This window comes from Peromyscus maniculatus, chromosome 1, assembly GCF_049852395.1.
Source record: "Peromyscus maniculatus bairdii isolate BWxNUB_F1_BW_parent chromosome 1, HU_Pman_BW_mat_3.1, whole genome shotgun sequence".
In the NCBI taxonomy this organism is placed as follows: domain Eukaryota; kingdom Metazoa; phylum Chordata; class Mammalia; order Rodentia; family Cricetidae; genus Peromyscus; species Peromyscus maniculatus.
In genome coordinates, this window is record NC_134852.1 from 29,263,070 (window position 1) to 29,278,558 (window position 15,489).

The 15,489-nt window shown below is 45.4% G+C and overlaps 1 protein-coding gene across 1 annotated transcript; it reads right to left on the reverse strand.

The window, feature by feature from the left end:
* Positions 1–731: 731 nt before the first annotated feature.
* LOC121825879 (pregnancy-specific glycoprotein 22-like) lies at positions 732–12,141 on the reverse strand. The gene is made up of 5 exons (XM_042269712.2): positions 11,849–12,141; positions 9,840–10,199; positions 6,425–6,784; positions 4,866–5,225; positions 732–3,843 (listed from the first exon to the last, which is right to left on the reverse strand). The coding sequence occupies exons 1-5, from the start codon at positions 11,910–11,912 to the stop codon at positions 3,569–3,571; spliced, it is 1,419 nt and encodes a 472-aa protein (XP_042125646.1). The 5' UTR covers positions 11,913–12,141; the 3' UTR covers positions 732–3,568.
* Between the last annotated feature and the right edge of the window lie 3,348 nt (positions 12,142–15,489).

A 15,489-nucleotide genomic window follows, 5' to 3' on the forward strand; every position in this document is an offset into this window, starting at 1 on the left:
AACAAATATCCCAAAAGCAAGATAATTCAGTTTATAAAGAGAACTAGCAGTTTATGAAGAGACCCTTCCCCAAATTGTACAGGGACACCAATTTCTGGAGCCTCTATATTCTATAATGATGCAAAAAACTCAGGAAAGGCAGGTTATAAATCAGGAAATTTGAATAAAGTGGCTCAAATCTCTTATGATTTTGTTCAAAAGTCAGAATTATATGCTATTCTCGTGGTATTATTAGATTTTCCAGAACCTCTTAATATAGTTACTAACTCTCAATATACAGAAAGTTGTTTTACATATTGAAACTGATTAATTCATTCCAGATAATACAGAATTGACTTTGTTATTTTTTCAGTTACAAGAAATAATCAGAAATAGAAATAATCCCTTTTATATAACACATATCAGATTCCCATGAGGGTCTAAAGGGCTACCAGGCCCTCTAGCACAAGGTAATGATGAATTTGGTCAACTATTGGTAGGAAATGTGTTAGAAGCCTCAGAATTTCATTGAAAAACACCATGTCAATAGCAAGGGTTTGGAAAACAATTTTTCCATCACTTGGCAACAAACCAAGGAAATTATAAGAAAATGTCCTACATGTTGCTGGTATAACTAAATTCAACTACCTGCAGGAAGTAACCCAAAGGGTATTCAAAAAATAAAATTGGCAAATGGATATGTTACATTTTGCAGAGTTTGTAAAAATAAAGTTTGTACACCACACCATAGATAAATATTCAGCATTTTATTTGGCAACTGCTTTGAGTTCTGAAAAGGCTCATTCCGTAACCACTCATTTGTTAAAAGTTATGGCCACGATGGGAATAACTATCAAAATCGAGACTGACAATGCTCCAGTGTATGTCTTGAGTAAAATGAAATTTTTTTTTGCATATGACAACATAAAAGGTATTACAGGCATACCACACAATCCTCCAGGACAAGCAGTTATAGAAAGATCAAATTGATCTCTGAGAGATATGCTTAATAAACAGAAAGAAGTAATAAAACCCCCCAGCGATAGATTACATAATGCTATATCCTGGCAACTACAAGTCTATTGATGCTGGCAGTTGCCGATGCATTCTGGTTCTGATAATGGTATTACCAGTCTGATTGCTCTCAACGAAATGGTCACAGCCTCAGTCTTGCCAAGGTCCCTCCAACTTGAACCTGATTAATACCTTGACCAGTCATAACATTGTCCATGTCAATTCTTACTTAATTCAAGGAAAACATGTTTCCATGACTGTAGAGTGACTTACATGAAACAAAGACCTAGAGACCCAGAACTTTACAGAGGAGAAACCGTGAAGAAACATAAAACTGATTCCACTTATAACTCTTAAGACTGAATCAATAAAGAAGTCTGACAAAAGTGAACAATTTTTAATGTTGAAAACAGACAAACTAGGGGTAGAAAGAGGCCAGTGCAGTAGGGAGACACATGAAAACCCACTGCCAACTCAGTACTCCATGGGGACACTTACAGCTTTCCCTGTAAGACCAGGATCTACACAAGGATGCTGTGGTGGCCTCTTTTTGTCAGTATTCTCATAGATGTCCTGGACAGAACATTTAGGGAATGCAAATAAATAAAATGTGGCCAGTTAATTGTCTGTAAAATAGATCTGTACATGACATGAACATATTCCACAGAAGTTTCCGGAACTGGCAAACAAATGCACCTATCTGAGCTCTACTACTATAAATTAATATTGAGCGCAAACAATTAGATGTCCTGTTTTATCACGTGCATAGAGAAGATAAGTAACAAGGAGGACTCAAGTGGGACTCATATAACTCCCTGGGAAGTCTTAAGGAATAGAATAGATTTTGTGGAAGGACTGCGTGGAGGTGGGGATGGGAACAGAAGGAAACAGGTGGAGGAAGGTAGAATGTAAGGAGAGAGGACTTGGAGTAATGACTGGAATGGTGGGGGCATTTGGAGAGCAATGTAGAAACCTACTACAGTAGAAACTCCCTGGAATCCATAAGAATGACCACAGTAATGTGAGGGATAGATAGCATGAAACAGCCATCTTCTATAACCACAGAAGATTTTTAGCAGTGGGAGTGGGACAACAAAACCTTTGACCTACAATCTGTCTTTCCTGTAAGATGTACTGGGGTGATGGTGGAACAGAACTTGCGACAGGGGCCAACCAATGACTTGTCCAAATTAAATCCCATGCCATGATAGGGAGACTAGACCTGACACTGCCTGGATGGCCAGGAACCAGAGGATGGACAACCCAGAAATTCAAGATAGAACCAAACATGACTGGGAAAACATTTCAATGAAATGATTACTAATGATGCTCTCTTTTACTCAAAGGTAAGTGCCTAGCCTAATAGTCATCAGAGAGGCATCATCAAGCAACTGATGGGAGCAGATGCAGAGACACACAACCAAATACTTGGCAGCAGCAGGGGAACTCCACAGAGTATGGGAAGGATTGTAGAAAGCAGAGGAGACAAGAACACCATGAGAACATGGAACACAGAATCAATTCAGCAGGGCTTATAGAGTATCTCAGAGACTAAAGAGATAATCACAGATCCTGTAGGGGTTTAAGGTAGGGCCTCTGGATATAAGTTATGGTAATGTAGATGGGTGTTTTCCTGGAACTCCTAGGAGTGGAAGTGGGGACATCTCTGACTCTGTTGCCTGCCCTTTGGACCCTTTTCTTCCTACTGAGTTGCCTCTCCCAGCTCTGATGTGAAGGATTGTGGCAAGTCTAATATAACTTGTTATGCCATGTTTTGTAGATATATCAGGGAGGCCTGATCATTTTTTTTTAAGTGAAGAAGAAAAGGAGTGGATCTGGGGTAGAGGAGAAGTGGAGTTTAGGGAGGAGCCGGGGGAGGGGAAACTGTGGTCAGGATGTAATATATAAGAGGATAATAAAAAAGGAAAGAAATACATATTAACAGAAAAACACTCATGTGTAAGGCCCCACTGTGAATGCCATTCTCAGGATGAAAACAGTATGATCTGCCCTTACGTGAAGGACCTTACATCTGTGCATTAAACCAACTGTGAACCAAAGCTGTTTAGAAACCAGCTATGTCCACAGTGAAACATGGGCAGTCCCTTCTCCTGTTACTCTTCCTCACTTCACATGGATGATGGTGCGCAGGCAGCATTGGACCTAGGTGAATTAGTTAAACAGGGAATGTATTTGAGCCTATGAGAGGATGTTTTTCTCTATGCAAACAATGCACCATTGTGACAGCAGTCTCCAAAAGTCTGAGGGCTCCTGAAATTGCTTCCCATGAATTCCGAGGCATCGCTATGTATTTCAACCACAACCTAAGCTCTTGAGGCCTTTGAATTTTATATACCATATTGGTGTCTTTATTTTCCTTTTAAGACAACCTCACTTTAAATCCTGGCCTTCCGTTGTACACACATTTATCTCAGGATTATAGCCATGAGTCACCATGATGGCTGTACCAGAGTAGTAACTAATCATTTTCATCACATAATTTTTCTCCATGTTATACTCCATTGATAAAGAAATGACACCACTCTGCTGTAGGATGAGAGGAGAGGTCACTAACTCATCTCGGCCAGAAGACTGGGAGACTGGTCTTCAAACTGAATCGGTTGGAGATCTGACACTTATACTCTCCAAAATCCTCATTCCTGACAGGATCTATTCTGAGTCCACACTTGGTTGGGGACAGAGTCATCCTCTCTGTGAGCTGCAGATTCTGGTTATTGAAGATCCAACGGATGGAGATATCAGTGTCGGGTGAAATGCAGGTGAAGATCACAGATGTACCTCCTGAGACTGTGGTATCAGTGATTTGTACAAAGGGCTGTGTCACATACTCTATAAAGAAACGGAGGAAGGTACCAAATGACAGAAGTCCCTAGAGTTCTACCAGGCCCTTTTTATACATTATAAAGCTTCCAGTGGGGAGAATTTGGAGCTGTGTCTATAAACGTATCTTCTACTTTGGATCTCCCACCCAGGGACTGTGTTACCCTGATTCAGGCATTGTTTTCTGTGTCTCTGTTTCCCTGTAACAGGCACATCTAGCCCTCCCTAATGATCATTGCTTTGCCCATGAGTTAAGCTTAGTTATGAGCAATGGTCTGAACTTGGGATGGGAAGCTGCTCACATCAGCAGCATCTGCTACTATTCTGCAGAAGAGAATTCCCTAGGCTGGATCCCTGAAGTGAAGAAGGAATCTGGAGTATCTACCTCCTCTGTTTCCTCCCTAGGTGCCTTGACCTTCCTGTGAAGCTTCCTAAGCCCATCAGAACTATAGGCTAATGGCCGAGACACCTGTCCACTAAGCCTCAGGAGGAGAGGCTCAGGTGACCTACCTAACTGCAGCTGTTATGTCAGTACACAGCTGGTTCTACACTCTATGGGATAGTCGGTCCCATGACTGGACAGCAGTAAAGCCTTGTTCCCTGTCGCTCTCACAGGATATCTATAGAAACAGTTAGAAAAACCTCCCCAATGTCACCTTGAGTCTATCCAAGGGCAAAACTTTGGATTCAGGGCTTCCTTGTGCTCTCTGTGAGGACCTCATGGCTTCCTTAGCCAGGGACTGCCTAACTCCCACAGAGTCTTTCTGGAGATATGTGCATGGTAAGAGCTCCAAAGTGTCTGGGCTGCAGCTGATACCCAGCACAGGTCCTCCTCTTTGCACATAAAGACAGGTGAGGAGTTTTAATTTATTACAGTTTATCTACCCCATATGTGTCCTGCAGTAAGAGCTGAAACCCCAGTGTGGCACACAATGCAATGGGGGAGAGAGCAGGCACAGCCCAGTCCTGACAGTTTAGTGTATGATGTAGGAAAAGCCCCCCCCCAGCCATGGGAAACTGTAGTCACTTACTCTTTACATAAAATTCCACGTATGCTTTTTCAGTTTTGGAATTCTTCTTTAAAACTTCTAGTGTGTACATTCCTGAGTCTTTCTCAGTGACGTCCTGGAGCATCAAGGATCCATTATTGTACACCATCCCTCTTCTTATGTGTTCAGGCCCCCAGGAAATGGAATTGATGGTTCTGCTATATTCTACAATTTTAAGGACTGAAGTACTAAACTTTGATTTGTACCAGACAAGGGTAAGTAGATCTTCTGGAAGATTATGAACTTGGAGAAGTACGCCTTTCCCCTCAGCAGGATACCGAGGCACCGGTTGGATCATGATTTGGGAAGAAGTAAAAGGGTTACAGAACAGAAAAAGAGAAGCTGGGAGGGAAAACAGGAAAAAAATCATCACATGGGGATCATTGTGCTTGTTGAAAAGATGACGACCTCCATCCTGAGCAGATGGATTCATTACTCAACCTAGAGGTGCAGGTCTGTGTGTCTATCCCACTTAATGCAGAACAGAAACATGGCCTCCTCCTTTCCAACAGTGCCCCTGATAGTGCCATGTCCTCTTCATGAAACTGCACCCTTGGGTGTCTAAAAGGCTGCTCCCTCACAGGCCTCAATCAGACACTGCACACACTCATGTACACTGAGATGTACACTTGAGATAATGCCTCCCCAGAACTCAACAGGCCTGGAACTTTCACTTTCTAGGTTTTTCTTCAGTTTCTTTGAGGCAACACTCAACCCCTGACCCCACCTAGCAGATGCACTTGCTGCTCTGTCGGGTAGCCCTTAGGTCTGGGGCTGGGTGGGGGCTGGAAGCAGTCTCATCTTCAAGGCAGGCTCAGGTCTTCAAAAGGCTTGGGATCTAGACTGACTGGTTTTATGTCAACTTGACATAAGCTACAGTCATTTTGCAAGACAAGGCCTCAGTTGTAAACACCACCACCAGATTGGCCTGTCAGCAAGAGTATAGTTTACATTTATTTTAAATTGGGGATTTATACAAAAGGATTTGGATCAATGCAGGCAGTTCAAGCCCTGGGCTAGGAGTCCTGGGTGATATAAGAGCTAGTTGAACAAGTATGAAGAGCAAGCCAATAGAAAGCACCCCTTCATGAGCTCTACACCAGTTCCTGGATTTTATTTATAACACTCTCAATTTGGAGCTATTAAATATTCCCGTTTGATATGGATGTTCTTAAATCACTGTTCCCTATCATCTTTGAGAGACTGTAAGTATAGAGCACTAGAATGCTCCCCTGGGTCACTTTAGTCCAGCCTTGGAAAGATGACAGGATTCAGGCCTCTCTACTCTAGAGCCCCAAGAGCCTGGGCTGACTCTGGCATCTTAGGCTGAGTTACTTTCCATCAAGGTCTTCCTTGATGCAGGTGGAGCCAGAAGATGGAGGATGATCAATGGACATTTGTCTCTACCAGTGTGTCCTGTGCTAAGTATTCAAACCTCCCCGTGGGGACACAGTGCAGAGGTAAGGGAGGCCAGGGCAGCCATGACAGTCCTGTGTGTCTAAGCCCCACCCAGAGCTGAACAGTCACAGAGAGTCACTTACTGTCCACCTGGAGCTGCACTTCTGCTTCTTCCTTTCCCGTGTCTGTTCTCAGAACTCGTAGGGTGTACACTCCACCGTCTCTCTGAGTGACACTGTGAAGCAACAAGGATCCATCACTGTGCAATGTCTCTCTGCCAGTGTATGCAGGCCCCCACACAGTTGACTTCCTGTCTGATATAAGGTGGGTAGCCACAACGTTCTTGAAGTTAATCGTTCCTTTGAACCAGACAAAGCCTACAATGTTCTCTGGGGGATTGTAAATTCGTAGAAGAACACTTCCCCCTTCGGCAACGCTGGGTGGCACTAATTCAATACTGGGCTGGGCAGAGGTAGCAAGGCGCCCACACTTCCAAAGGAAGGCTAGAAGGGAAGAGAGAGAAATGAGACTTTTGTATGTGACTTATGAGGCCCTGTGTCATGAGCAGCTGTGTCCATTGCTCAGCCTAGGATTGTGGGTGTCTCCCTGCCCTAGTTGGTGGAGGTCTGCACATGACCCCCATGTTCAGTGTCCCCACACTATTCGTTTCCACTATGTGGCTCTCTCTCTCTTCAGTTATGAACATGGCCCTGACTTACTGCCATCAGATCCCTGCTCACATTTGCAGTGGATTGGTGTTGGGGTGATGCCTGCCTGACCTCTTCCCCTACAGACCCTGTGTTATTCTGTTTCTCTTGGGGTTGTAGCCAATACTGAATTCTCCTTCTAGCTTTCTTTACCTCAAGTCCACTCAAACTGGGACATCATAAGAACCATGAGTTGTCTTGTATTTTTTTTAAATAGTGCCTAGAAAAAAACACAGATACATGTGGAGACTGAATGAATGATATCCCAGAACCCTGTTCGCCCATGGATTTAAGTAAGAGACTCATAGGTTTGGGAATATAATATTAACTCATTCTATTATCTTTGATTTTTTAGACTTGTTTACATATTATACTTGTGTGTGAGTGGTGTAAGGTTTAGTCTAGTATATGGGGTGGATATAGACATAGTACTTAAGTGGAGGTCAGAGGACTTCTGTTCATTGGTCTCAGTTAACCAGACAATGAAGTAAATGCCTATATCCATTGGAGCACATCAGTGATCCACACCAGCTTGATTTTTATTTGGGCCATCAAGCTGAGAGCATCAGTCTTCAGAATATTGGGCCATGCTGACTAACTTCATGCAAGAATAATGTCTCCCCACCCTTACTGGTTAATATTCAATGAGAGCATCTTAATGCTGAGCCTCTCTCCTGCTCTATCTTCTCCCCTACAAACACTGAGTCTCCACTCGCGTCCTTGTGACACTCAGGAGACTCCAGAGTGTATGTCAGTCCTCTCCTCTCTCACACCATCAACTCCTGGTCTGCTCATCTGTGAGGAGAAGCCCCTGAGATGTGGTGCAGCCTTTGCACAGGAGTACAGAGGGGCCTCCATTGCCTCAGTAGGCTGATCTGTCATCCCTCTGAGATTCTTCAGCTCCATCACAGCTCCCAAGCTCTGCTGTCCTTCCCCCATCTGAGCTGAGTCTCTTCCCAGGAAGGAGCACCTCCCAGAGTCCCATGGGCTGGGGGTGGGTCTGTGTTCAAAACACTGCTCTGCCCCTCCAGTTTCAGGACTGCCCCAAGTTCCTTTCCCATTCTCTCCTTATGTTTCTGTCTCTAGAACATGGAGTGAGAGTCAAGGGTAATGACCATCCCTGTGACATGAGGTAGCAGCAGCTGACCACAGAACTGCACTCTGCTGTGTCCTGGCCTAGGTTTGTCAGCATCAAAAAGGGACAGTCTGCACAACTGTGTGACAAAGAAACCCAGCTGGGCACCCAGTCTGCCCTGTGTTCTCAATGCTCTGGAAACATGGAATCTGCTCCCAGCAGGAAGGTGACAAATCTGCCTTTGAGGCTCCAGAGGGACCAGATGAGTGATGTGTTGGGGAAAGAACAGATCTATTCTCACTGGAGTCTCCATCAGACTCGGTTCTGACTGAGGTCAAAAGGCCCAGGATGTGACAGCAGTCTTACATCTCAGGTGTGTGGGAGGAGGTGACCTGATTCCTGGAAAAAGGCTGTTAGCTCCTTCAGCCTGTGCGAGATTTTCAGGACCATGTTCCCACTTTTTCTCTCTGCTGAGCTGTGTAATGGGTCTGCCCATGTGCTCTGTAGTTTTTCTGAGATGCCTGGAACCTCTTTTTAGTTCATTCCCCTTGGATATTGTGTATTTCCCAAAATATAAACACATAAAGTGGGAAACAGAACGTGATCTCCTTGGCAGTGTAGCAGATGCATTAAGCAGCCTGTCTGAGAATGCTGGGACCATGATTTCCAGGTCTGTGAAAACAGGGGTGGAACCAGGCTACGAGGTAAGATCCTGGTTCAGGTAAATACTTTTCTGCCAGTTCCTTATGTGTCCTGATAACATACCCTGGTGTTCACCGGGGGAAATAAGGCTCATGTCTGGGAAGCTGTCAATCAGCACAGCCTGTAGCCATTTGCCTGCAGAAAAAAAATCCCCAAGCTGGGCCCAGAGGACAAGCACTTGTCAGGAGAACCTGTGTCCTCAGTCCTTCTCCTTGGGGACCAAGACCTTTATGTGAAATCTCATATGTCCAATGAGGACAGTTAGTTAATGGCCTGGACACCTGTTGAGTTATGCTCCCCTGATGACTCTCTGAAGAAGACAGTCCAAGAGATGGAGCCCAACCAAGGTTTCATGACAGTGCAGTCTGGTTCCACACATCGCAAGACCTTCATTACTAGGGACCACTGTTCCCTGCCATCAGGAAGTCAGAATCCAACACGTATAAAATGCTTCTTGTGGACACCTGGAATTGAGTGTCAGACAGAGGTCTGCAGGCAGGGCATCCTGGTACTCACATCTCTGTGAGGGTCTCATGTTTACCTCAATCATGGTCTTTCTCAAGGAAACACTCCTGGTAAAAACCTCAAGAGTTAGAGGCGGATATCCTTGGCTGAACTTCCCACCATGCATCCACCTGTGTGCAAGGTGAACTCAAACGAAAGATTCTGATCCATGCCATTGTTCTACACCATATGTATCCTGACTGAATGTTCAAACCCAGCTGGGGCACAATGCATAGGTGTCGTGGGTCATAAGAGCATACAACAAGTGATAACTGGTGTTCATATGTCAACCCACGATGGGAAGCCCCATCTGGCAAGGCCATGAGGTTACTGTCTATAAATGACCAGTTGCTAACTGTCTCTGTCTCTCTCATGTGCCACTTCATTTCTTCACTAGGAACTGCATTCCTTCCTTAAGAACAGCTATGATATCTCCCCATTTACCATGCATTTACATGTAACGCGTACACATCTCAATCTTATGGGCAAGGTGGGCACAAACCACTCTCCTGTGTATGTCCAGTGAAAAAGGACTCACAGAGCTCACAGAGTTCACAATGAATCACGTACCGTGCACTTGGAGGTACATGGATGTTGTTGATACGATTTTTGCACGTCTGTTATAGGTTCGTAGAGTGTAGTATCCTGTGTCCTTCTGGGTGACGTTTTCCAGCAACAGAGATCCATTGTGATATATTGTCTCTCTGCCACTGTGCACAGACCCTGTCACACTTAAATTGTTGTGCAGTGTATATACCGCAATTCCTTGTTTCATATCTGTTAGTCCTTTGAACCAGGCTAAGGCCATAAGATTTTCTGGCAGATCACGGACAAGGAAAAGGACATTTTCTCCTTCGGCCACTAGGGGTGGCAGTGATTCAATGGTCACATCCGCAGTGGTGGACAGGTGCCAGAAGGTTAAAAGGGAGGCTAGAAAGGAATTGAGGAAAAAAAAAAAAAAACACCAATATTAAACGTGTGTGATCATCACTCAGCTTTGGTGTGTGAATAGAAGTGTGCCCACCCTCCTTTGCAGGCATGAGCAACATGACTTCCATTGACTCACAGTGTCTGAGTGTGTCAGTAACCCTCTTAGGAATTCTCTGCTCAGGTGTCTGCCTGGTTCCCCACTCGGTGTCCCATATCCTCCTTACAGAGAATATTTGGAGTGAGAAGCAATGCCTCTATGAACTCCTCCTCTGGAAAGTCCTCACTTCTGATTATTTTTCTCTGTTCCCTCTATGATTATAGTCAACCCATGATTTCCTCTTTTGGATATACTGACATCAGTTCTGCTAGAACCAGAGCATTTTGTTTGTGTGTTTGGGTTTTTTTTATTTTATTCTTTTTTATTTTATTTTATTTTATTTTACAATACCATTCAGTTCTACATAACAGCCACAGATTCCCTTGTTCTCTCCCTTCCTGCCCCCCTCCCCTTCCCCCCAGCCCACCCCCTATTCCCACCTCCTCCAGGGCAAAGTCTCCCCTGAGGACTGAGATTGACCTGATAGACTCAGTCCAGGCAGGTCCACTCCCCTCCTCCCAGACTGAGCCAAGTGTCCCTGCATAAGCTCCAGGTTTCAAACAGCTAACTCATGCAATGAGCACAGGACCTGGTACCACTGCCTAGACGCCTCCCAAACAGATCAAGCCAATCAAGTGTCTCACCTATTCAGAGGGCCTGATCCAGTTGGGGGCCCCTCAGCCTTTGGTTCATAGTTCATGTGTTTCCATTTGTTTGGCTATTTGTCCCTGTGTTTTATCCAACCTTGGTTTCAACAATTCTCGCTCATATAAACCCTCCTCTTTCTCACTAATTAGACTCCCAGTGCTCCACCCGGGGCCCAGCCATGGATGTCTGCATCCAGATTCCTCAGTTCTTGGATGGGGTTTCTGGCACAACTATTAGGGTGTTTGGCCATCCCATCACCAGAGTAGGTCAGTCCCGGCTGTCTCTCGACCATTGCCAGCAGTCTTTTGTGGGGGTATCTTTGTGAATTTCTGCGGGCCTCTTTAGCACTTTGTTTCTTCCTTTTTGCATGTGGTCTTCATTTACCATGGTCTCCTATTCCTTGTTCTCCCTCTCGTTTCTTGATCCAGCTGGGATCTCCCGCTCTCTTTCCCTCAACCCTCGCCCTTCATTGCTCCCACTCATGTCCAGGTTGTTCATGTAGATCCAGCCATTTCTCCGGAGTCTGTTCTCTATCTACTGTGTGGGAGCTGAGGGTTGGTTGCAGGTTGTCATATCTTCACACACTGAGACATCTCACTAGCCCTGCCCTGTTTGATTTCTATTTGGAGGGTCACGCTGCCATGGTTGGGAACAGCTGTCTTCAGAACATTGCAGCCAATGTAACTCACTGTGAACATGGAGTGTTTGAGCCTTCTCCCTTACCATCATCACCTGCTGTCCTCTGAGAGCTTCAGGCTGCTGAACATCTGTCCCTCACTTTACCTTCTGCCCCATGACTGCAAACAGAAAACTTGAGTCTCTTCTCAGGATCCTGACTCTTTAGGAGACTCCAGCCTGCCCCTGAGTTCCCCTCCCTACACAGTTAGAGAACAGAAACACTTACCTGTGACCAGGAGCCACTGCCAGGGTGTACACCCCTTGCAGAGAAGCACAGAGGACCCCTCCATCAATATCTCACTTGCTTTCCTCCCTATGAGAAGAAGAGATTCAGCTCCAACACAGAACTCAGGCTCTGCTGTTCTTCCTCCTTCTGGGCTGAGATTTTTCTCAGACAGGAGCACTTCCCAGAATCCAGTGGATGGCGAGTGATGGGATTTGAGTCCAACGCACTGCTCATTCCCTTCTACTCTCAGTGCTGTCCCGCATCCCTCTCAACTTCCCTTTTTGTTTCTCCTCCAAGAAACACGTTGAGCAACAAGGCTGATAAGCATCCCCATGCCCTCAGAGAACAACGACTCATCCCAGGGCTGACACCTATTGCGTCCTTGCCTGTGCCGGTCAGCACCAAAGAGTGAGCTTCATCATGCCTCTGTGTCCTTGTCACACCAAGACCCAGCTGAGCCCAGACTCTACCCTGCGTTCTCAGTGCTCTTGGAAAGTGGAATTGACCCCCAGTAAGAAGGTGACAGAAATGTCTCTGAGGGCTGGAAAGAGACCAGTTGAGTGATGACTAGGTACGATGATCATTCCTTTATCACTAATGTCACCAGTCAAATTAAAGATACAGGAGAGAGGTCCAGGAGCAGTTGTGTGAGGAGTTCCATGTGCTCAGTGTTGGGAAAGAGGTGACCTGTGTGTCCTGGAAAGGACTGTGGGCTCCATCTCCCTATGAATGGTTTCAAGGTAGCATTCTAGCATTATGTGTTGGCTGAACCCATGTCCTTTTCTGTCTTCCTGGGTCATGTTTGCCCTTTCATGGGTGATTCCCTGGTGGTAATCTGGTCTTCCCCTGTGAGAGATGCCAGGAGAGAGGACACCGTCATGGTCCCCATGCAAAAATGTGTTCTCAGACAAAGGAAGGAGCCAGTAGGTCAGAGCAGGGTCTAGGGAGGGAGCTCAAGGTTAGTAGGGACAGAGATGGAAAGCAGTCTGCTGGTCATGGCTGAAGAAACAATTTTCATAGCATTGAGCGTGTACCCTGCTATCACCCCCTGGAGATCACTGGGAGAACTGCAATGTCAGGATACAGCAAGCATGGTCAAGAAACCTGGGCTCCTTGCATGAGTTAGCTGTTTGAAACCTGGGACTTATGCAGGGACGCTTGGCTCAATCTGGGAGGAGGGGACTGGACCTGCCTGGACTGAGTCTATCAGGTCGATCTCAGTCCTCAGGGGAGGCCTTGCTCTGGAGGAGGTGGGAGTGGGGGGTGGGTTGGGGGGAAGGGGAGGCGGGCAGGAAAGGGGAGAACAAGGGAATCTGTGGTTGTTATGCAGAACTGAATAGTATTGTAAAATAAAATAAAATAAAATAAAATAAAATAATAGAAAAGAAAAGAAAAGGAAAGGAAAGGAAATAAAAGAAAAAGAAAAAGGAAAAGAAAAAGAAAAAAAAGAAACCAAATGTGAGCTTCCCTGATATGTTCAGCACAGGTGGGATGCCGGGCCTGCCATCCTGACCACTGTGCTCTTCAGGACTCCTAATTCCATCTTCTGTAGGATGTGTCTAGACAGGGTTCAGGATTTGTCCTGGGAAGCCCTGGACTAAAGTTAGACGTAGTGTGAACACAGAGCAAGAGCATTCTCAGGAAGAGCCTTGTGCTCAGGAAATTTCAGAGAAAAATGCTAGGACATTTCTCTTGAGATTAAAAAGACAGGACACAGCTGGACATAGTAATGAGAGCCATTAATCAGCACTCAGGAAGCAGAGTCAGGGGGGATCTCTTAGGTCTGGACCAGGTTGGTCTGTGGAGCAAGTTCCAGAACAGCTGGGGCTACAGAGAAATCCTGTCTGGTGGGGAAAAAAAAGAGAGAGAGAGGACACTAATGTAGGGGGTTGCACGTGCACTTTCTGGCCAATCACTGCTATCTACATCCTAACTACTCTTTGCCCAGGAGTTCCGAGGGGGGTTGCCTTGAGTACAAATCACATTAATTCAAATAGGCGTGACTTCCCTATACACTGTTCTCTGTGTCTTTCTCTTACTGTGATAAAAACACCCTGAAAAAGAGCAATTTAGAAGAGAGAGTAGAGTCCATTTCCCTTCTGGGCTGTGTTGTATTATAGCACTTAAGGAATCAAGTCAGAAAACATGCTATTTGCTGGTTGATTTGCAGGCTCACACTCTGGCTCATGCTTAGCTAGCTTTCTTATGCAATCAAGGACCGTCTGCCTTGGAATGATGCTGTACTGATATCCTCTGATAAACCTGTTCCAGTACCTTCAAAGGCAATGATTTTCAAGGAAATCCTACAGACAGGACAGAATAAGGCTTCCCATCGAGCTTCCCTGAGAAGCACCCACAGACTATGTAATCTGGAATTGTGTGTACAGAAATCTCAAACCAGGAGAGTGCCTGTCAATCAGCTAAATGAGCAGCCTGGATCATAACATGGGCCAATCTTCTCAGGTGTATGATGGTGATGGAGATGAGGCAAGGTTCCCCAAAACAAAGGAGTCTCAGAATGATCTAGGAAAGTGAAGAACAAGGGGTACAGGTAAGCTTGAGGCAAAATCATTGTCTTGTCCTGTAATGCTCTGTATTTTACAGGTAAGGACCATAAAGAGATATTTCCTGAAATATTAGTTGCTGTTCTCTCTCTCTCTCTCTCTCTCTCTCTCTCTCTCTCTCTCTCTCTCTCTCTCTCTCTCTCTCTCTCTCTTTCTCTCTCTCTCTTCCTTCCTCCCTTCCTTCCTTTTTCTTTCTTTCCTCATTTCTGTCTTTCTTTCCAGGTGCATGGTTATTTTTACCGCATGTATATCTATGAACCACAAGTATGCCTGGTGCCCACAGAAGCCAGAACAGGCCATTGAATCCCCAGGAAATGGAATCACAGATTGCTTATGAGCTGCCATGGGTGTCCTGGGAACAGAACGTCAGTCCTCTACAAGAGCAACCCTTGCTCTCAACCACTGAGCCATCTCTCCAGCACTCCCAGGTGGATGTTTGCAGAGGCAGATATTCCTGGAGAAGGTAGAGATGTGCTCTGCAGAACTAGGTTAGGAATTTTGGACTTTAACATTTTCCATATGAGACCATTGTTACTCATACCCAAGACCTAAGGCCAATCCATGAAAGGATTACTTCTCTAAGGAGTACAATGAGGTATGATGAGAGACAGATGCTAAGGTTGTTTGAAATAGTCACTTCCTGGGCAGAGGGAGCCCTGAGTTAGATGCAGGGTCCTTTGGAAGGAAGAAAGCAAAGCCTTCCTTCGTCTTTCTGGAGCAGTGACAGCAGAATTCCAGAAAACACGTGATTTCCTGTCCAGCAGCCTGGTTGCAGAGTCCAGGAATTTTTCCCAAATTCTTCTGAGGCAGGTAGTTTAGTTCCAGAGTCAAATCTAACTGTCCATTTGGTTTCGCTTCCTGGAACAGACATTCCCCTTGAGTTGCTGATGACCAAGATTGACATCTCTGGAAAACAGCTCCTCTCCCTCCACAGAAACCTGAGAAGATATCCAGGGTGATAACACTGTATACAAGGTTGTACATAGACAGCTTCTCTGTCACCCATGGCCTGTGTGAGGCAGATCTACACATTGAGGTTTCTGTGTCTCAGTTTCCCAATGATAGCACACATAGTAA

Excerpts from the sequence above, each read along its gene's own strand:
- LOC121825879 (XM_042269712.2), bottom strand. The coding sequence starts at position 11,912 with ATGGAGGGGTCCTCTGTGCTTCTCTGCAAGGGGTGTACACCCTGGCAG. Across the intron at positions 6,785-9,839 it reads CATGTACCTCCAAGTGCACG|CCTTCCTTTGGAAGTGTGGG; the intron begins GTACGTGATTCA and ends CTTCCCTTCTAG. Across the intron at positions 3,844-4,865 it reads CGTGGAATTTTATGTAAAGA|AGTATGTGACACAGCCCTTT; the intron begins GTAAGTGACTAC and ends GTTTCTTTATAG.